At 27.9% G+C, this 22,881-nt stretch overlaps 1 protein-coding gene across 3 annotated transcripts in view; it reads right to left on the bottom strand.

Moving 5' to 3' along the window:
* The window catches only part of LOC129959523 (alpha-catulin-like), a 47,016-nt gene that overhangs the window by 11,014 nt on the left and 13,121 nt on the right, over positions 1 to 22,881 (bottom strand). For 2 of the 3 annotated variants that reach the window (XM_056072392.1, XM_056072394.1), the window contains 11 exons: positions 22,620 to 22,809; positions 22,291 to 22,466; positions 20,560 to 20,679; positions 19,188 to 19,277; positions 14,787 to 15,029; positions 13,614 to 13,817; positions 12,252 to 12,338; positions 10,461 to 10,619; positions 9,442 to 9,534; positions 7,914 to 8,102; positions 3,287 to 3,337 (listed from right to left, as the gene is read on the bottom strand). In XM_056072392.1, the coding sequence (XP_055928367.1) occupies positions 3,287 to 3,337; positions 7,914 to 8,102; positions 9,442 to 9,534; positions 10,461 to 10,619; positions 12,252 to 12,338; positions 13,614 to 13,817; positions 14,787 to 15,029; positions 19,188 to 19,277; positions 20,560 to 20,679; positions 22,291 to 22,466; positions 22,620 to 22,809 (1,602 nt within the window). The remainder of the gene's footprint in view (positions 1 to 3,286; positions 3,338 to 7,913; positions 8,103 to 9,441; positions 9,535 to 10,460; positions 10,620 to 12,251; positions 12,339 to 13,613; positions 13,818 to 14,786; positions 15,030 to 19,187; positions 19,278 to 20,559; positions 20,680 to 22,290; positions 22,467 to 22,619; positions 22,810 to 22,881) is intronic. The other variant, XM_056072393.1, reaches the window with a different exon arrangement.

Genomic DNA, 22,881 nt, shown 5'->3' with positions numbered 1-22,881 from the left:
AAATTCTAATAGTTCTAGAAACTTTCGTTTTTATCCCAAACGTATCTTTCATGTCTTATCCCAAACGTATCTTTCATGCTAACAATGTCATATAGCGCCATCTCGTAAATTTTTCTGGTACTTACATTGTTGCCATATGATGATAACCTACAAGTACCTCAACATTTTGTGAGATGGCGCTTTATAACATTATTCAAAGACGTTCGGCTCACATCCAATAACAACAATGCAATTATTGTGTTAACCAATTCGAATAGCATGTTAAACTAAGTGTATTCATGATTTTCTTTTTATTTAAATAGCCTGTTCATGTGTAGGTAGGATTGAAAAATATTCATATGTAATCAGTATGCTATTCATATCTAAACATTTCTTCCAAAACAAAAACAAAACAAACGAATTAAGCTTGGTATTCCCGGTACTATATTATATATTATACAGTAAAGCACCGTTTATATGTCTTTCATGAGCCTGACATATAATTATATATAAATAAAAGGTGATATAATCGAAATTTTAATAAACAATTTTTATTATTATGATTTTAATCCTCCTAATACCATTTCGTTTAAAAATTGATGATTTAAAACTTTTATGATAACCATATTATATTATCACTGAAAACTAAAAAAAACTAAAATTAAAATTTGAAATTAAACATTTATCATACAACTGAGAAAATATGTAACATGCATTAAAAAATTATTTAAGCAAGGTTTGATTCTCCTCTACAGACATAATATTTTATGCTTGAAACACATCTATCTGTGGTATTTTCTGCTATGATGATTTAAAGTGCATATTGAAGTAAATGATTTCTATAATAAATTAGCACTGAAAGAACATCGATTCAAAAAGAGCAAATTTTTGCGCATCTTTATCAATTTTTTTTCCCCCCAGTTGAAAAAAAAAATCAATCTTCTGCATTCGATTTCAATTAAATTTCCTTTTCTTTTTTCTATAAGCATGGATCTATAAGCATTGATCCACTAATGGGAATATTTAATATGAGATACTGCATCAAAAGTTTAAATCAAAATCTCTTGAGATCACTTCTTGATCTTGAAAAACTTCAGATAATTTGTCTTCTTGTACATCTACTTTCTTAAAAATAGAATTTCTGCTATCTGCTGCCCTTCTCTTTGTCCATAGACAGTTTAGATATTTTAGAACTTAAAGAAATTAACAGAACAGCAATACAGAAAAAATTTGAATACTCAAAGACATTGGCATTTCAGAATTATATGCTTATCAATCAAGTCACCTTCCAGCCATGAAATGTTTCCAGACATTCTACACTTCCTGCATCCTTTATTTGGAAACGACAGAGGAAAAGGGACATTATTCCCCCTACTTTCTAGGAAAAACTCACCCAGCTTAACAAGAATGGATAAGTGAGAGAGAAAATTTCTGAATTTTTGAAAAGGGAAAAACGATTTATAGCCGAAATTTTGCATCATATAAACCAAGTATTTAAGCATTATAATGGTTATAAATTAATCAAGTCAGTGATGAAATGCTATGCAAATGAGAACTTATAAACAATGTTTTACCATACATTCAATTTCATATAAACCTTTCATCTATCAATTAATAGCAAAACATATGTATGGTCCAATGTATTACCAATGTTTCTTAATTTTCCAACAAAATTATGAATTATATAAGAACTAGCTATTACCCTCGACTTCGTTCTTGTGGAAATTTTGATGTATATGTATGAGAACTGACCTAGGCATCTTGCGCCTCAATCAATACCTAAGCTCCGTTAATGATTAGGTCATTGTGAGAGCCATCCAGCCTATGTACGATATCATCTGATAAAACGTACTTGTATTTATTCCACAGCTGGAGAGGGGTTGATAATCCGCAAGTGCTCACTAAAATTGCAAACAGGTCATTGTGAGCAAAGCGACAACCTGGTTGTCACCGCCTGATTGCCGTGGATATCCTGCAGGCTGCAGTTTAACGTCTCTAATGCATGCTTGAGCAACATTGTGCACTCGTCCCATAATATTAACTTGCACTGCTGTCAAAGGACTCCTCAGTCGCTATTTTTGGTGATATTGCATGTTGGGGTATCTTTGCTTGCAAGATTAAGTGGCACTTTGAGAACGGAATGTGCCGTCCCGCCATCGTTAAGCAAAGTTGTAGCAATGCCCGAGGAAGCTACAGCCAGAGCTATATTGCGGTCCTTGCGGAGTTGGGCTAGCAGAGGATTCAAATCAAGTCCGTATTTTTTTTTTAAATCAAGTCTATTTTATTTATCGATTGAGATAGCTACAACAGTATAATACACATAATTTTTAAACTTTTAATCAAAATGAAAATACAGTTGTCAACAATAAGAACAAACTGCGCATACGTGAATTTTCAACGCCAATTGGAGTAACGCAAATGCGTGAATTTTCTACGCCAGTTTGAGTAACGCAATGCAGATTAGAATATTTTAATTTCCTTTATTCTGTTTTATTTTAATTTAAAAGTACTTCAGAATGAATCCGAAAGATCGATTAATTAACAATGTTTAATTTTAAATGCATGAGACACTAAGAAAATAAATATAATCGTTTGACATAATCGGTCGAAAAAATGTTAAGCCTACTCTCTTTAGCATGGGAAAAAAAAAACTGAAGCCTTACTCATTTGGCGGTGGGGAAATGAAAAGATTTTTTGACGGGAAAGTTAGTTTTTAATTAATAAAAAATTAACCGGAATAAATAGTAACCTATGTCCTATTCTAGACAATAATGCTATCTCTGTGCGTTCTGACGTGATTGACTAACAAACAGAGGTAAACAAAGAAATGTATCGCCTATGTATACCACAACTCTTGCAATTTGCACATGCTCAGTTTGCGGTTTTCGCGCATGCACGGAATAATTACAATCGCAATTATAAAATTCTTTTTTTTTTATTTTGATATGATTTTAATGTACTAAAACCTTCCCCAATAAATGCTCTACAAAATGGTATAAATATCTCCAATATCCGTTAACTATTTCTCAAGTTTTTGCGGTTCCAACATACAGATGCTTTCAGGCAATTTCATTTTATACTATGCATAGATGTTTCTGGGAAAAGAATTCGGAAATTTTATGACATACAGAATAATATAAAAAAACGAAAAGCAAAAAATACGCACAATTCAAAAAATAATGTAAAGAATAATAGAGCACAAAATGTTTTATGCCTAGAAAATCCTCACTTCTACTTACATAATTAAAAAATAAAGCAGATAAAAGCACAAAAGATTTCTAACAAAATTTGAAAAAGTAATAATTACTTCAACATCAAGCTTTACAGGTTTCAGCTGTTTACTTGTTGTGCCATGTTTCTAGAAGGGACAAAATATGGAAACATCTTTTATTAACAAAATGCCAAACATAAATAACATTTTAATAATCAATATATGATTAAGTAATTAGCAGTTCAAAGAAGGTAAAAAAAAGAAAGGAAATATTAATCAAAGACAAATCAAGCTAAAAATACACAGAAAACTAAAACTGCAAGCATCAGTGGTGGATGGCGTAGCAAATGGTTAGTTTATAATCTGGCTCTTTACCAATCCCTACACACCAGAAGCTTGGCGTTTTCAAAAGAGTAAGTAGGAGCCTTAAAGGGAAAACAAGGCACTGTATCTTATTTCAGCGACCTTCGATTGAACAACAAGCATTGCTTTGGAATTATACCTATTTAGTAATATTTATTGTATACAATATGATTTATTTTATAATTTTGTATATTTTGAAATATTCTGTGCAATAAACCTGCGTTTTACTAGTAAAATGCATTATTTAAATGAGCCTTAGCTAATCCGACAGTTCCGATCGGATATATGTCCGATAACTGAGAGTTTTCAGCAAATATTTCTACGAGTCTTTGTATTACTTACTATCACAATTTAACAACAGCCAAAGAAAAAATTTTATTAACTATAAAATGGTCATATTTTAGTGTGATGTCTCGGGATCAAAACGCAAAGGAAGCTATAAAACTTCACAAAAAGTTAAATTTTTATCAAAATATTCTAATCATACACAATCTAAATACCTAATTACATAATATGAAATAAATTTATAAATACTGATTAAAGGGCAGAATTACGCTTTTGATATATTAAATAATATAGTAGTAGAGTAAGCAACACTACAAATTTTAAATTATATATGGTAAAAAATAAATTAAATTGAAATATACACAAGAATTCAAAATTCACATAAATATATTATAGATACATATCAATACATTAGTAAGTTGAATTTATAAATTTTAATGATTCATTAGTATCAAAAAGATGCCTTTTTCTATACACAGATTTAAAGCCTGTAAATTGAATTTTTAATCTGTTTTCCATCCGAACGTCTCCCATTGTTTGATTAGGGTTTTTTTTTTTTAATTGTTGTTTTGACTTCTTACTCCAATTTTTATATTTAAGTTATTTTATTATCTACAGACAGTGAATTGGCAAAGTTAATAAAAAGGAGTTCATATCAATGGATAATTTCTGAAGCTGCAATGCATAAGGGAATTACTAAGACATAAAAATAGTGACAAGAACAAAAAGGAAAAAAAGTCTAATAAAACTTAAAACTGTTGTCACTATAACAGACGAATGCAATCAAACCTTCCTTAACGAACATCTCACATAACAAGAAAAACAAATTGGAAAAAAGTTGCTCGCTTTACAGGCAATGTTTCGCACTATGAGTGGCGATAAGGACTGTGAGATCACAAGCTGAACTGGGCTGTATCAGTCTGCGTTGAGCATTTCTTTGAAGAGAACCTTAATATTTTGGCAGGATAGCGTTGTTGAAAGCGACTCCGAGGAGTTTGAGAAAGTGCCTGTGGAGCCTTAGTTGGCGAAACTATACCTTTGATTCAAGATTACGGAGCTAAAGCTGGATCGCAACGACATCGGTGGAAGAACGGAGCAGGATTACCAAAGAAATTATGGGTTTTTATTCTGTGACACAGTAAAAAGTTGCCGAGGAGATTTGATCAGGAGAGGAGGAAATAAAACTCCACAGAGCAACAACCTTCCAGTGAAATAAGGGAGAAACTGAAAGCGTGGGAAATTATTGCATTGTATGTTGAGATGTATCACCTTAATAAGGCACTAAATATGCTAATTACAAATTCATTAAACAATAAAAGGGTGGCTACAGAAACTGTGAAAATTAACTACTAATTATATTAGTGTCCTGGCTTTCTCGGTTCTCAGAATAACTGCATTTGTACAATATACATTTAATTAAACACTTATGAGTTATTTAATATGAAAAAATAGCAAAATTTTATAAAGCTTTTTTTTTCAAATGGAATGAACATCCTAAAAATTATTAGAATAGTATATTATATTTTTATTCATAAAAATAGAAATTTTAACAAAATACTTTGCTTCTAAAACTACATAAGAATTAAAAAAAACATTAAAACTACTCTTTGCAATGCAAGTTATGTTAACAGTAAAATAATTACTTCAAATTTGTTTTTTAACAAATCATAAGAAAATAATTGTTCTAATCAAAAACTTATACTTTTATAAATGAATATATAAGCATTAATTATTACAAATAATGCTAAATGTTACTAATTTATAGAAATAATGCCAGCAATAATTAACAATTGCTAGCCTGTTACTCTTAAAATGCAAAAAATATGAATAATAATTATTAATTAGAAAATTGAAACATCAATTATAAAAATACTAAAAAACAACATTCGGTTTAAAAAAATCAGTCCTGTCTTAAGTGAATTAAAAAGTCTTAAAAGCTTCTTTTGCAAAATTTTAAAGCCTATAATTTCTTTCTCAACTCAAACTCTTTCTGAGCTTGCCTCAAGATTTATTTCATTTATTTAATTCTTTAAACTGAAATTCTGCTTCCTTTTTTCTTTTTAAATTCTTGCTTAATTCCTTTCTTTCTTTTCGTTTCTTCTCTTTATACTCTTCATATTTGACTCGCGAATTACTCGCACTTAAAGTCAATTATTCTGACAGTTCAAAATTACTTATTCCATCATTTGCTTAAGTGCTACCATAAACAAATCTTCTTGCAATGAGTATTTGTTTTTTGTTTTGTTTTTTATATTTTCCCACAAGCAATTTTTAATGATCGAAAATTCCCTCCCATTATTACAGCTACTAAATGAAAGTGTCATTTTTAACAAGGATATAGCATCATTGCAAGGTTGCTAAAGATGATGAAACAAAAATTATTAAGCTTCTCTATTCTTTGAAAAGTGAAACAGATCTTTCCGAAAGTTTTATTAAGATTGTTAGCTAAATTCATCCGCTCATCGCTCTTTCGTAATAGAATTCCAAAAAGTCTCCATGCTCCTGAAAGAAAGCTGCCTCGGTCTGCTGTTACTATTATTGTCTTGGCGACATTAGGCTTCAAATGCAGAGAAAGGATTGCGCAAAATCGCCGGTCGTGAGAACACTTGGTGTGAAATACTATCATCTGGATAATGCTGTACCTCATTTCCGCCACATTTTGAAACATAGTCAAAAACAAATATCTTTGAATAATTTTCTAGTAAAAAAAATATGCATTATAAGTAATAAATTACGTTATTATAAATTTGTTCAAGTATTTTTTTTCCAGAGTGTTAAGCATTATCTTATGCTTTCCACATATTCTTATGAAAAAAATTACTTCACATAACGAGTAAGATTCAGGATACAATTACGTTTATTAAGCGAGGTTCCATTGTAACCATATAAATCCAATGAAACTTTTTTTTTATTTTGCACTTCACTTAAGAAAGAACATTTTTAAAAAAAGCAATGAAACTTAACAATATTCCATGCAAATTCAGGTTATTATATTGGATACCGAATAATAGTAACAAACTAAATTTTGCTCAAATCTCAATTATTCTTTAAAAGATGAAATCACGCTGAACTCCACATAAATGGATGTAATGATACATATAATAGCTTTCAAAGCACTGTCAACTCTTTGCTGGTCACCAACTATAAAACATAAGGGAAACATTTTCTAGAAATGCCAATCTTTGGTTAAAGCTCATGCGATTAGTATAAAATTATCAGGAAAAGATGACAGCCCTGATATAGCTGGAATATACCAAGGAAATAGTCTTCCTTTAGGACAATCAATTGCAATTTGGATAGGTGATTTTTACTCATTCTCCTACACAGTTTAAATTTTGATGAATTATGATATGACTGAAATCTCCAAAAATTTAACTGAAATCTGACATGTAATATTTAATGAATCATGCATACAATTAAAAAGATGTAAACACATTGTGGGCATAAATTGTTTCGATGTTAATTTTTTATTGATATCAAATCATTGATTAACCACTGATAACAGTCATTTTCACAGGCAAAATATTCTATCTATTTGTTTTACTACAATGAAATTATTACACTTATTTGCTACTAATATCAAAAAAGGATGGATTTATAATAAAATTTAGTTTTATTTTTATTAATTTTCACTCATCAAACCATATAATTCTTAACTTTATAAAATGCTCTTTAGCAGCATTTTAGGAATTCAATTTAAATTAACTTTTACTGCTATCGCAAATATAAAAATATTTCAGTAAGATTGATCACTCATATGAATTCTTATGATACATTTCAAAGGAAGAATTAAGTTACTGATTCAGGAAAACGTCCCATGATATGTTATTTTGCTTGAAAAAATAAACTTATCTCTGAAATAATGAAGTAATTTTAATTATTTTATATGACCACATAAGAACATATTCTCAAAGATAAAACTTTTTGATACAAACATTAAAGGCAATTTATCTAAAAAGACCTAATTTGGAGACAAAAAGGGAAATAAAAGTTCCTGAATTATTATATTAACTATTTCCATTTATATAGAATCATTCAAAAATGTAACACTAACTTATATATAAGAAAAACTTACACCTGGTCGCGGCAAAGACATATAAACAGTTTTATATTGAATATCACGACGACAAAGTTCGCTAATTTCTTTATAAATAGAAATAACATCTTGGCACAGTAAATTCCACATCTCTAAGAAAACTTCCAAATTCTCTTTTGAAATCTCGCACATAGGATGAACAGCAACAGTTCGACATGAATTTAACACCTAAAAACAAAAGTGGCAGTAAGATTAAAATCAAAAAGATTCATATCTCTTAATCGAGACAAAATATAAGCATAATAAAGGGCAAGTGAAAGATTGAAACAAATGAAATTCTGGACTATAGACTTAAAAACAATTTTGACGTTTAATTTTTAAATTTAATTATATCTAAGAAATTATAGCCAAGTTTTATTTTTATTTGATTACATCAAATTAATATTTTGTTACGATAAAAATACAGAGCATTTTTACAAATTAATCACAAACTTCATATTTTCGTTTATTTGATTCAATAAAGCAAAAATAAACTAATATTTCCAAGAGAAAAATTTATATTGGAGGAAATTTATTACAAGATTTAAACAAAAAAATTGCATTTCAACCGCTTTTTTATATTTTGGAGGTATCATTTAACTGCTAAATTTTACAAGCATCACAATACAATTATTTACTTCACAAATATATTATTCTGAAGAATTAATAAAGTAAATCAATTAATTAAATTCAAAATAATGAATTAATAAACTAAATAATTAAGAGAAAAATTTCAAAGTATTCAGCTTTGCTCTGCAGTGAAGTTACAGTATAGAATAAGTAACACAAAAGTAATGAACAGTTCAATAACCCATGTGTTAATTTATATGAAGAGGAAAATTTTACACTAATGCAGTTTGAAATCAGTTTATTCCAAGTTATCAGCTTTCATACAACTTGAGAGAAATGTTTATGAATAAAAAATATGTAATGCATTTGATATTAACCCTTTCTAGGGCCGTGGAATGTATGCTTCCCACCAAATTTATCAATCTTTGTATGAAATTTTGTAGATTGGCATAAGTTCTGACAAATTTTTTTAGAAAGACAGAAATTTAGATGCTTCAGTTCTTTATCTCAAAATGATGTGTCTTGATTTGTTACTTAATTATTAATTAACCAAATTACTTAATTAATCAAATTAAATTTATCTAATAAGTTAAATGAATCCTTTTTCTTATTCTAACTTCAAGCCTCAAAATATTTTAACATAATATGACTAGAAAAAAATTGCCCTTTAAAGGGTTAAGTAAGGACTAAAGAGATTATTTTTAAAAACAAGCATTTAATTGAAATAAAAATTCAACCTACTTTTTGAAAATTGTTTTACGAATAAGAAAAAAGTAAAAGCAATTAAAATAAATTAATATTTTGAGAATCTTCCTTTCCTTTCCTATACAAATTATTAGTTAAAATTTAATCATTAATTAATTTATGATATAATGATGCTTAATGGTTCATTTTCCTCCAGTTACTATTTATTAAATAATAATTGCAGCTATATTTTAGTAAATATTTCGTAGAATACCTGAGCAGCAAATACTTTCAAGGAAGACTCAGTATTTTTGGTAGTCACTTGTGTACATTCAGTGCTGGCTATATGTTGAAGAAGTTTACAAGCCTGGAAGAAATTTAAAAAAAAAAAGCCTACCATAAACTAAATTTACACTAATTAATACATCAATTTACATTTACAGATCAGAATAGATATAATTTTTTTTAAATTTAATACTGTTTTCTACAAATTATTTCACATGGAAGAACAAATATAATAAACTTGGATTAATACTGGTTTTCGTAAAAAAAAAAAAAGAAAGAAAGAAAAAGCAGGATAATATAGAAAGAAAACGTTAATGCATTTAAAAATGCAATTCTCCACATAAACATAGCTATACAATATATCTCAATGCTTCTCAATCATTTCAAAAATTACAAACAGGATATCTCTCTCTATCACGACATGGTCAGCTGTTTTACATCTCAAGAGAGAAAGCTCCAGTTATTGCTTAATCCCACCACTATTGATACATGTAGCTTTAAGTCTTAAATATGTGATCCATGATTATTTTTAAGGAAGAGAGTTTTGCTAATTAAAGAAATTAATCATCAATATAAATATACGTTGACCATTTAAACTCAGCCAGTAATAAGATTCCAGTAAGTCACGCATGTGCAGAAAGAAGACTGCGTAAGCGCTGATAGATAGCTGGATAGATTGTAGCTGGCTGAATATAAACTATTTTAGTTTCACTGTCATAAGAACACACACCACAATAAATAAATTTCAAAGTCTCTTTTAATCCGAAACATTCATTAACGGGACATAAGTACCGCATAAACATTCATTAACGGGCCTTACAATTCATATAAAATTTCATCCATTTTTAGAAAACATGTTTCAGACTTATGATACTGCAATTTTAATTTCATAAATCAATATTTTTAAAAATGAAATTACTCCCCAATTTATCGAATCTCAGTTTTATAATACAAGTTTAAATGGTAAAATATCGAAAAATTTAACAGCATATAAGAAACAAAGCTTACATCTTGAACATGTTCAGCATATTCCGTAAATTTCTCAGAAAATTCTTCTAGCCTGTCCTGATTTCCTGCAAGTGCTGCTGTTTTTAAGTAACTTAAAACATCATTTTCCTCAAATAATTTTATCAATTCATGAGCTTGATCCAGAGCAGTATCTTGAAGCTTTAAAAAAAAAAAAAAGAAATAACTTAACTTAGGAACTAAGCTTTCAAGCCGTTTTTTATTTTAAAATAACAAATATATAGCTAAGTTTATAAAGTACTCTTTCGGCAAATTATTGCACAGGGCATTATAATAATCAATTTTTTTACATGAAAAATATTTTCTACATCCAGCTGTTTAATAAAATTTATACTGCTAATTACTTATTAATTTAATCAAAGAAAAATTAATCCATTTATTTAAAACTTTCGCTCAAATAAGTAAAATTGCTTGAATGCATCAAAATAAAATTAACTGAAATGAAATCTAAAACCTTGCTTACTTTCTACGCGGTGTTTTAGATAGTGGTGTGTTGGTCTTTAGATATATTGTATATAAGATGGAATTTTGCTTCTCAGCACGAATAGTGTCATCAAAATAAAGACCGTTTTACAGGCATCTGTATTGGATGCTGTCGGATGCCGAGCCAGTGATCCCAGAGCTTGGCGACAAACTTGGCGACCATTTGGCAACTAGGCGACGAATTTGGTCGCAAAATGGATAATGCTCGAAACTTCGAGAATTTTGTCGATCCGTCCATTAGGAACCGAGATACGCCTGCTTGGTCTAGAAGATTCTAGGCCCGCCTTCCGGGAATAAAAGGCCGGCACTCTCACGCTATTGGTGTCGTCGAGTCATCGTCGTGAATTGTAATCGGAGTCGCCGACAAGTAACGAGTCTTCAAGAGGATAGCGAAGCAACAGTGGAGAGACCGTAGAGCAAAGCTCCGTGGAACCCCTCTCCTGTTGGATTCTGTCTGGGCGCTTCGTGTGCTGTAGACGATTACTACTTGTGGGCTACTGTCGTCCGTAGTGTGCTACTGTGTGCTGTCCTGTGTTCGTCTCTGCTGTAAACATTTGTAGTCTGTGTATTCGTCGTCTTTGTGTACTCGTGCTCTTCGTGTAAATAAACGTTGTTGTTTTCTACTGAGGTCTGCTGATTGTGTTCTCACACCATGCACCCACTATCAAACGAACCCGCCGACAGGGAAAAATAATTTTTCATGTTTATTTATTAATATATTAAGAAACTAAACAACATATTGCTCACTACAAATTACTTATCAGAATATTTTATAATTAGTCCTGAATAATCGAAATCATAAATAAAAACAACAAATTTTCAGGAATTAACTTTGTTCCTTTCATAAAAGAACGTTTACAGCCATACCCTTCCAAATGTAAATGCTCAACCTTCTTAAAAGTATTTATATTTAATTGATGAATATATTTTTTTCCCTACTGAATTAAACCCATATTTCTGTAATAAGCTTATTTAAACTAATTGTTCATTTTCATATAAACTAAAACAAAATTTCAAATAATAATTTTTTTTTGAATAAAATATAATAAAAATATTTTTATGGCATAAAGCACTATACTTATCTTAGAATTATATTCCAAATGAAATTAATGAAAGCAAAACATTCATAGACAGCTAAGCTATCATTGAAAACAGAACGGCTCTTATTGGGTAATAAAAGTTTATACATGCAATGCTTTATAAATGATAATTATTCGCAAAATAAAATTTCTTGAATTTAAGAAAAAAATGAAATGATGGTAAGCAATATATTGCAAAACTAATTATCACCTCCTGTTTTAAGTCTTTTGTGGCTCTGAGTACTTGAAGAATAGCTGCCTCCAAGTCTTCAGTAGGCGATGTGCATTCAGATTGATCCTAAAAAATCAATTTCATACATACATATTCATATTTCATTTAAAAATAACTTTAATAACGGCGAAGTTCATCATAGATCCTGCGAACAAAAGTTTACTTACCACTGAAGAGTTATTTTAATTTACTTCATTAAGCAGTGCAAATAGCTTATTAAAACAATTTTTTAGATTTCACATAACATGAGTATGCAACACACACGTTATATGAAATCTAATATTGATTTAGTTTTCCCTATTCGGAGACGTAAATTGTAACTGTATTATTTACACAAGAAATCAAATAATAAAGACTAAAGTTTTGGTACAGCAAATGATTAATGAAAGGGATTTGATTTAATAAAAGATTTTTATGATTTTAAAAGTCCTAAAAAAAATTTTGACTACTGATTTAGAAAATCCGTTCTAGAAGTAAATCCTCTCTACATACAGGTTAAAGGAGAGACTTCAGAATAAAATGATATTTCTAATGAGATATGAAATATCTTACTTTATTTCCAAGGTCATATTAGTGTTTCTGCATTTATTATAAGCTACAAAGTTGACCATTTAAAAATAGTCCTTCATGAGTGTTAATTTTCATTCTGAACAAAAAAAGAATCCAGTATCAAATAAGCTTTACGAATTAATGCTTTACCTCAGTCAATACAACTCACTTAAGTCATACATACAAAAACACTTAAATTAAAACCCAAATCAAAAAAGAGTTTGGAAATTTATAAAGAAATATTTTATAATTTAACAACGAGTACAAAGAAACTAATGAAAGCAAGTCAACAAAATTGTACGAATGAACGCATGAGATTTTGTTATGCGTTCTTTATTATTTATTTTCGTATGAGAACGCATGAGATTCTTTATTATTTATTTTCAATAATATAATAAAGAATTTCAAAGAATGCATATCAAAGACATCTATCTTCTGGAAAGTTCAGAAAAGGTTAACAATTTCAAAATGCACTGTACAATGTTTATTAACTGGTGTATCTTCTTATTGATTATAATTTGCTGAATTTCTTTAAAAAACAATAATAAAAAAGAAAATCCAGTCACAAATGAAAATATTTTTAATGTTGCGATTTGAAAAGAAAAAAAAAATTAGATATATTCAGATAAAATAAATTACTGTTGAGTAATTCGTTCACTTTTCATATATTTTTGAAAACAATATCTGAATTAATGCATTCAAAGTTCTTAATTTAAATTACATACAAAAACACTTTTAATTCCTGTTCCCATAAAAACATTAACTCGAATAACAGAAAATATTTAAACTTACTAATGTTACTCCAATTCTAAACAACTGATTAAGTTCAAGCCTGGCACGATCACACAACAGCAAAATTTTTTCCCGATGAGCATGAGATGTATAAGCGGAGTCAGTAAAATCTTGAGTTCTCTCTATAATAGCATCCAAGGCATTCTTTAATCTTTCTCTATAGGGAGGTCCAACTAAAGTCATACGTGTAATTTCAACAATATCCTACAAAAAAGTTTCAAAATCAGCATTATTTTACAGATTAGTTTTCTTGAACTTAATAATATATAAAGCATGACCCAAAAGTTAATCATTTAACACTTAACTATTTAATCTCTTCTATTTATACAAAGCTATCCCAGCTTTTTAAGTTTTGTGCTATTTAAAGAAGAAATATTTCAATTTTCATTTTATTGATAAATACAAATGAGATTTTTAGACACATAAAATGTAATTATAATCATAAAATTTTTGAGCAATCAAATACGGACGCAACCTTTATTTTGCTTCCAGGTGGAACCTCATTTATTAAAAACAACTGATGCACAAATCAATAATACTTTGATATTTTCGATATGCTGTTTCTCAAAGAAAATAGATGGTGTAATGATAAGAATCTAGCAAGAATATTTTTCATATTTTTTTATCAGTCTACTTTTATAAATATTATAACTAAAGAATTCCAAATCTGCATATGTCATTTTTCTCTTTGGTATCTGAAAAGGATAATAACTAAAACCCTAATAGCAATAACAGCAAAATTAAACTATATCATAAATTCATATCTTTCAAGACTAATTTTTCCATCGTTGCTTGTAAAAGAAACAAAAATATTTAACATTCTATGCAATTTTTCACACAATCTCAATATCATCAAAAATGCAACTAAACGTATGACACATAAACTATGCTCCTACATTTAAGATACTGACTGTAAACACTACTTCGATGCAAAATAATATCGATAAACAGGTATTAATCTATGAAAAAAATCAGAAGTTTTTAAATCAACAATTAAATACCATTTTCAATACATGTTTGCGATATGTTTAAATGTAAAACTGCAACTGTTACTGGATTTTATTAAATTAACATCTAGTTTTGAAATGGAAGAGGAAAAGAAAAATTTTACTAATCTAAGCACAGTTGCAATTTTTAAAAAATGCATATCCGTAAGTAGTATTCAAGTATTACCTCAAAATGCTTGATGGCATTATACAATGAATTTGACTGCTCAAGCTCTTCAGTACACAGCATAATTGACATAACATTATGAGGCGATCTGTTACTCTGAACAGTTGGAATGTTTGCAGTAGGATCAGATATCATCCCATCTTTAGCAACAAAATTAATCAGTTCCATTGCTTGGCGCATTTGTTGAAATACAGCATCTCTGTTTTCCCTGCTTGATGCACATTCAGGATGTCGAAAGCAGACCTGATTAAAAAGTACAAGACAGAACTTTTGCTGTATTTGAATAATCGGAAAGCAAAACTCAAATAGAATATATTTCTGTAAAAAATGCATAAGCAAAACAAAAAAAAAAAAAATTTAAATTTTATCCAAAGTATTGAAATAGTATGAACTTATATTTACTTCAAATTTAAATATTATATTCTATTTTATACTCCAGTAAGCTTAAAAATTCAAAACCTTTTGCATGTCACTTAATTGCTAGAATGCATAGAAATAATTAGCTTAATATCCCAATACTTCCACATAGAATCAATTTTTTTTAACAATGCATTTAGCGCATATCTTGGGAATGTTTATAAATTAATTATTTAATAGTTGCACAATTCATACATAGGACATAGTTCAATCATAAAAAACACTACCCACTGTAAAAATACTAGACTCAACAGGAAATTTGTTTTAAGAATTCACTGTATAATAACTAACATCGGATACAAAATCCCTTCTTAAGCTTCCGTTAAAAAACGAATAAATCTGGCAGATTCATGCTATGAATTTCACTTTGAATACTTGAAAATTTTTACATTGTAATATGAATTGATATAAATTAAGTGCAGTAAAAGAAACTTTAAATTTCATCAAATGAAACAATCTTTCAATAACAAATACTATTGCACTGTTATACACAATAGAGTGAAACAAAAGGTTAAAAGAACTTCTCAACTCTATGCTATTTTCTCCAAATTCAACAAATAAAATGCACAATGCAGCGAAACTTAAATGATCGAACAAATAAAAGAAGAACCCATATTAATGTGCAAGCAATTGAAATATAAATTACAATTCCGAAAACATTATGAAACATATAGAAGACTGTAGTGAAGGTTTCATGACAGTTAATTAAATAATTTATAATTAAAAATTATATTACTACACAACAGTGGGTTGAGTTTTAAAATATTAGTTGTCAAAAAAAAAAAGGCATAAACTTATACTATAATGCTATCATTAAATTATTTATAAAGAATAAAAAAAAATTAAAAATATATGAATTGAACCCAAAAATATGAAAATATAATTTCTGCAGCATAAAACTTTTTTTTTTTTTTTTTTTTTTTTTTGTATATCAGAACTTTTTACGCAAAAATATGCTCTGTTTAACCCTTTCTAGGGCCGTGGGAAGTATGCTTCCCACCAAATTTATCAATCTTTGTATGAAATTATGTAGGTTGGCATAAGTTCTGACAAATTTTTTTAGTAAGTCAGAAACTTAGATGCTTCGGTTCTTTATCTCAGACAAAATGATGCGTCTTGATTTGTTACTTAATTATTAATTAACCAAATTAATTAATTAATCAAATTAAATTTATCTAATAAGCTAAATGAATCCCTTTTCTTATTCTAATTTCAAGCTTAACAATATTTTAACATAATATGACTAGAAAAAAAATAGCCCTTTAAAGGTTAAAAAAAAAACACATTTATTTACATTTGTTGGTATTCTATCAAATGTTAATATTTCATATACCCTTAATTTCTGTCAAATGACGCTTATACCACATATCCAAAAATAGCTGATCTAATGTAATACTTGTAGATTTTGTCAAGCCAGAAGTTATTAAAATGCTTAATAATATGGAGGAATAAGAAAAGTATAAGTGCATTTTTTATGACTATTACACAGTTAATATTTTATTTCTACAAAGCATAAAAATGTTTTCATCCGATTAACGTTGGATATATCAACTAGTAAATAAATATAAAAAATAAATATCAATAAATTAACCTTATGCTAATTTAATCTATTCTTAATCTGAATATATATAATTACTGTACTTTACACATACTTTATATATAATCTCTTACACATACTTTATATATTATCCCAAATTTAAAAAAAGCAGTATAAGCATCATTTTATGAATGAAACCGCAGTAAGCTCTTGGTAGGTGTATATTATACTGTTATTTTCAGAATTCTTTTTTATCAAACTCTCTAAGAATTTCATTCACATTTTTAAAGACAAACAATTTTCAGACAAATATTAACAATTCAAAAATACACCAGTGAACTACATGCAATACACTGCAAAGGAATTCAAATAAAAAAAATCAATCGTACAATACCCTATAATAATACATGAATCATAAAAATCAAATGCAAAATTTCATAACTAAAATTTCATTAAAAAAATTTTTTAAGATATTTTATAAAGTTATTATGTATCCAAAATCGATATCAACTTTTTTTTTCATGGCAAAGGTTTTTATTTTGATATACTCAAATCGACCCAGGCCATTTTATGATCCACTGAAATAAAAAATTCTGAGTGGAAAAACAAAAGCAAACGTAAGTGCCATTGTAGAAAAAATCATAAGCATAATTAGGACTCTTACCTAAATCAAATTTAAATAAACATGAAAATGTTCTTTATCACTTATTGGAATAGTTAAAAATTAATAAATGGTTATCATAAACATTGAGCTTATAATCCCCCACATGAACATCCAAAATTAATTAAAATTTCTGACGTATACAACATATCAAAAACCTTTAGACATAAGAATATGGGATTAAAATTTATAATAACTGACCACATTCAGGAACAGTCTCATCAAAGGAACTATCAGTTCATTCCTTAAATTTTCAAACTATACACTCCAATGAAATTCAGACTAAGACTATTTCAAAACTTGATGTATGTCATCAACATCTAATACACATTTTGGATTTGAATGCACCATTTTTTGATAGTCATTTAGAAGACAAAATGTTTGTAAAGATTTTTATTTTGTCACCATTCACTGAGGTTCATTCAGCTGCAATATTAATCTCTGATAGTTTAACCTGGAGATACTTTCAACCAACACACACATTCTGGTGGGGCCTAAATTATCTTAAGTGTAAGAGACCCACTTACCATCAGGCAAGTTGGTAGTCCATCCATTTATACATAAATATGGAAAAGATTGATAATCGTAAGTGCTATCTCTGAAGTTTAATATATATTGAATGATTTTTTTTTTTTTTTTTTTTTTTTTGGCATTATTAGATAACGGCCTTCGTTACCAAAAAAACTAACTTTCACATTTCAATCAATCAATTTAAGTGTTGCTATTCATAATGAATGAAAATATTACAGATATTTTAAATCATTTTTAACTTCCTAAATTATTCTAAAATGCCATTCACATTTTATAAAATTTTGCACAATTTTCTAAACATTATTAATAAATTTTGGGGAAGGGAAGGATGACTTAAAAAATGTGTTGGTACAGTCTACATTTTTACAAGAAGTTAAATGATTATCAGTGTGACCACTGACATACTGTTAGGTAAAATTATTGCATTACTTTATATACTTTTTAATATACAATTTTCTATGCTATTATACATTCTAGAAAATATTTACTAGGTCTTTCTGACATATGGTGTTTACTCCATATAAAAGACAACAGCTTATTTAATGTAATAACTATAAATTTATTAAGTTATAAATATCTTTTATATTATAGGTATTTCAAATTTTGCTCAGAAATATTGAGGCATAAAGAAAACTTCAGTGAAAGTTCTGCGAGACATAATCAAACAGTTATTCTTCATTAATAAAAGAAGTGAACACATTTTCATCCTAAGCCAAAGTAAATCAGCAAATCCGTAACAATGTATGGCATTTTATTTATTGTAAAGGAAAAAATGTGTCCTTACATAACATCGAGCGGATTTCTTTTGAAATTGATCTTTCCTACTTTAAATGACTAACAAAGTTAAATTTCAATTTAATTTTTTTAAATAAAATATCTATGCAATAATGTACTAAAACATATTGATAAAATTACATGCATTTTCTTACTTAAAATATTAAATGCTTGTTTATGTGTAAATTGGGAAGTCTGATATATGTCAGACATTTTAATTTATTTATTTACTTCAGCGTAATACACATTAATGCAAAGACAATGATGCAATACAACGATAGCAATAAATGTACAAAACTAATTTCTTTTGTACAGGATAATCTATATTACGCTACAAATAATTAGTAGCATACATTTTGTTTTCAAAATGCATAATTTAGCTTATGCATAAAAAAACAGCTGATCATATAGGTATGGTGTTGCCTTTATAAATTCTCTTCCTTTTTTTTTTTTTTGCAAACAACTTACTGGCAGCTGTTACCTTAGATGAGGTAAGAAGCAACATTGTTGATCTTTCCAAAATCTGTCTAGCAACAGCCATCTGTGAACGTCGTCGCTCATCCTTCAAATCCTTCAAATAAAGTAATCAATATTTTAAACTCTAATTTCTAGTAAATAACAACAATCTCAATTAGTAATCTAGTTAAACAAAATTTAAAATTCTACAAAAAAGAATAAATGATACAGTACTGAATAAAATGGAACAGTTCAGAGATTTAACAATACTGAATAAAATGTTCGAAAACTATTAAGACTAATTTAATGTTTAGAAACTTGATCATTTTTTTTTTTTTTTTTTTCAGAATGACTAGTAATAAAATTTAGGCAATCGACAAAATCGGTTAAGCAGAAAAATTAATTTCTTAACTCCAATGTCAATAGAACTGCAAGTTTGTCTACAAAAGGTAAATCAATATTATCAATCTTCAGAATAAATTAGATGTGGAAGTTTTATCGATTTGCAAAGTATGGAAAACCATTTGTTTCAAATAAACTGCAGCGGAAAAAAAAATTATAACTAATGGACTGAGAAAATGGTTTTAAAATATTATCATTTTTTTTTGTGTGTGTGAAGCATATTTATTATAGCAAACTGTCAGTAGAAAGATCTCCAGTTAATAAAGATAGCTAATACAAATAAAATAAAATTTGTTTGATGCAGCATTGCTTATCTCTGTTTTTCACATTTCCTAAAACAGAAACAAAAACTAAGCCTAGTTATTAGTACTTCTTAGATGTCCTTCATATACATAAAAATAAACTACATTTCCTATTTCAAATGCAAAATAAAACTGCTAGCAACTGATTTTTACCTGATGAAAAGACGGTCCATGTTTTTATAAACTTATTTTTAATACTTCATCCACCATTAAAATTAATAAGTAAGTATATTTCAAGATCCTTACACAGGAATTAGGAGTCCTATTCAATTACCCAGATAAAAAGACGCATGAAATGACAGACAATCAAATTACTAGGATACAAACCAGTTTGAACATAAAATTTTATTCCCACTAAATGCAATTTTTTATAACTTAACATCTCTTGTTTTTGACTATTAAGCAACACAACAATTTCTCATAATTTAAATGAAAGTGCCAATTTTTATTTGCAGATATAAGACAATGCCATATCAAATCAGAAAAACTACCTACATTGGCTGCTTGTAAGATTAAAACTATTTAATACTGAAAATCTTAAAGCTACATTTTATAAGTAGTTTCCATACATATAGCAGTTTAATTTTTTTTATTATTATTTAAGAACCCAACTCTATAAACGTTTCATTTTCATAAAATTTTAAAATTAAGAATATGGATATATCTATATTTCAAACAATTTGAAAAACTTACATTTTGTCTGTCACCTGTTAAATGCGCCAGCTCAACCATTTCACTTCCGAACTGACTAAAAGCTTTGACAAATTCAGTAAAGTTTGGTGCATGCTCAAGACGATTCAAACTGATAGACACCTAATAAAATTTAAAAAGGAAAAGTCAGTGGTTTAAAAAATAATAAATTGTTAAAAGCATATAATCTCAAATTATTACTACTATAAAAATTTTATTGTTCACATATTTAATATAAAAAATTCATTATAATTTCAAATACATTTTATTTTATTGTTATACTTTTAATGAAAAGTAATCCAGAGCAGCATGTTTAAACAGGCCTGAAAAATTCATATTGGAGCTTCTTTTTTTTTCATTCATTTTCTTTACATTACCCTTAATAATTACTTGTTGCTATTTTATGCCACTGATAGTCACAAATGTCCAAGGACATTAAAATCCAATCACAATGCAGCTTTTATCACCATTATTTACAAACCATTAACTTAAATGTACATAATATTGTTAATAAAAGCAATAAAAAACTTTCTTGATTAAAGTGAAAGAAACAACCTTAGAAAGATAATAACAATAATAAATTTTCTGTGACTGAGAGTCTAATAAAATTAGTTCCAACATAAACACAACACTAAAATTATTGACTGATTCATTTAAAATATTTTATGATAGCAGGTATACTTTTCACTTTATTTTTAAAAAATCAACAAGAATGTAACCAAGGCATCAATTTAAATGTAAATAAACTGATTGCTTTAATAAGTCAAATAATGTTAGCATTCTAAAATGAATGTAATATAAAGTATCTTGTAAAATGAAATATATTATTTTATTAAAAAAAATTTAATTAATGTAAAGAATATCAAAGTTGCAATCATTTCATAGATTTGCAAGTATTTTTTTTTTTTTTTTTAATTTCTCAGTTTATAAAAATTATTTGCACTTAGAAATCTGAGTTAAGTGAAAATATAATTTTCAAATAAATTGAAAAACAAAAATGAATAATTAATGAAGCAAAAACTGTGGAATCGAATTTTATTCTAAGAACATCTGAATGAATGAAAATTTCATGTATATTTCCAGAAACGTTAAAGTGATTTTATGCATGAAATTTTAGAACAAAAAATGGCTATCAACTGACTCAATTTTAGATTTTTGACTGACATTAATTTACATCAAAGCAAAAATTTCAATATTCTGATTATCATTAGAAATGTCCAAGTAAAAATAATAAACTTTAAAAAAATGAACTTTTAATTTAGTATTTTTTATAGCCTCATTTATATGTTTGAAAATGGGATAAAACAAGCATTAGCACACAGTTAAAAATGTCTTACTGATTTAATTTTTATAACACTTTATAACTACCTTTTTAAAAAACACCTAGCAAATTTAAATGAGTGAACACTGGTATTTAAAATATAATAGGTAGTAAGCTTTCAACTCTCATAATCCATCCTCACAAATTATAATACATACTCACAAAGGATGTATATCACAGTTTCATCACAACTATCATTTTACAAAGCATTTAGTCTAAATTTCAGAAATTTTTCTCCTCAGATATAAATAATGCATTGCTCATTTCATATACAATGATTAATAATCATCTAATTTTAAAAATACGTTAAAAGATCTCCGGATTCAAAGAAAGCTATCTTTTATAATTAATAAATAATAATATTATAAAAAATTCAGAGTAAGAAAGAGTATAAAAATTATGACAACACTTACTCTGTCTTTAGTTGAAATAAGTTGTTTCACCACAACTGTATCAGCCAACAAAAGAACTCGAGTAACAGAAGACAATAATGTTCTAGCTGCCCTTACCATATTATTTTTATCAGCATATGACCTAAGTTGACCACACTCATCTGGCTGAACATCACATAATTGTTCAATAATTCTACCTAAAAATACAACCACATTTAAATGAATACAGATTTATTTTGATAATCATTTAGAAATAAACTCCAGACAAAATTATGAAACTTAAAAATAAGCAAATAACAATGATTTTATAAATTCATGCTGATTCAGTTATATAAAGAAGGAAAACTAACCAGCAGTTCTTGCATCTTTACAAGCTTCATACATGTCTGATTTAATTTCACAGTTATCATCAGCAATAGCTTCTCCAACAGATACAAATTTTTGTACAGCAAAATTTACTGCTTGACCCACATGGACAATTGCTCTTAGAGTTTTCTCGGATTTAATTGGTTTCTCTTTTGCATTTACTAAAGTAGTAATCTGTTAGGGGGTGAAAAAAAATTTTAAATCGAATTGTATGTTTCTAAATGTTCAAAATTAATTGACAGAGAT

This window comes from Argiope bruennichi, chromosome X1 (genome assembly GCF_947563725.1).
Source record: "Argiope bruennichi chromosome X1, qqArgBrue1.1, whole genome shotgun sequence".
Lineage (NCBI taxonomy): Eukaryota > Metazoa > Arthropoda > Arachnida > Araneae > Araneidae > Argiope > Argiope bruennichi.
The sequence above is the reverse complement of the archived record's forward strand: the minus strand, read 5'-3'. Positions and strand labels throughout refer to the sequence as shown.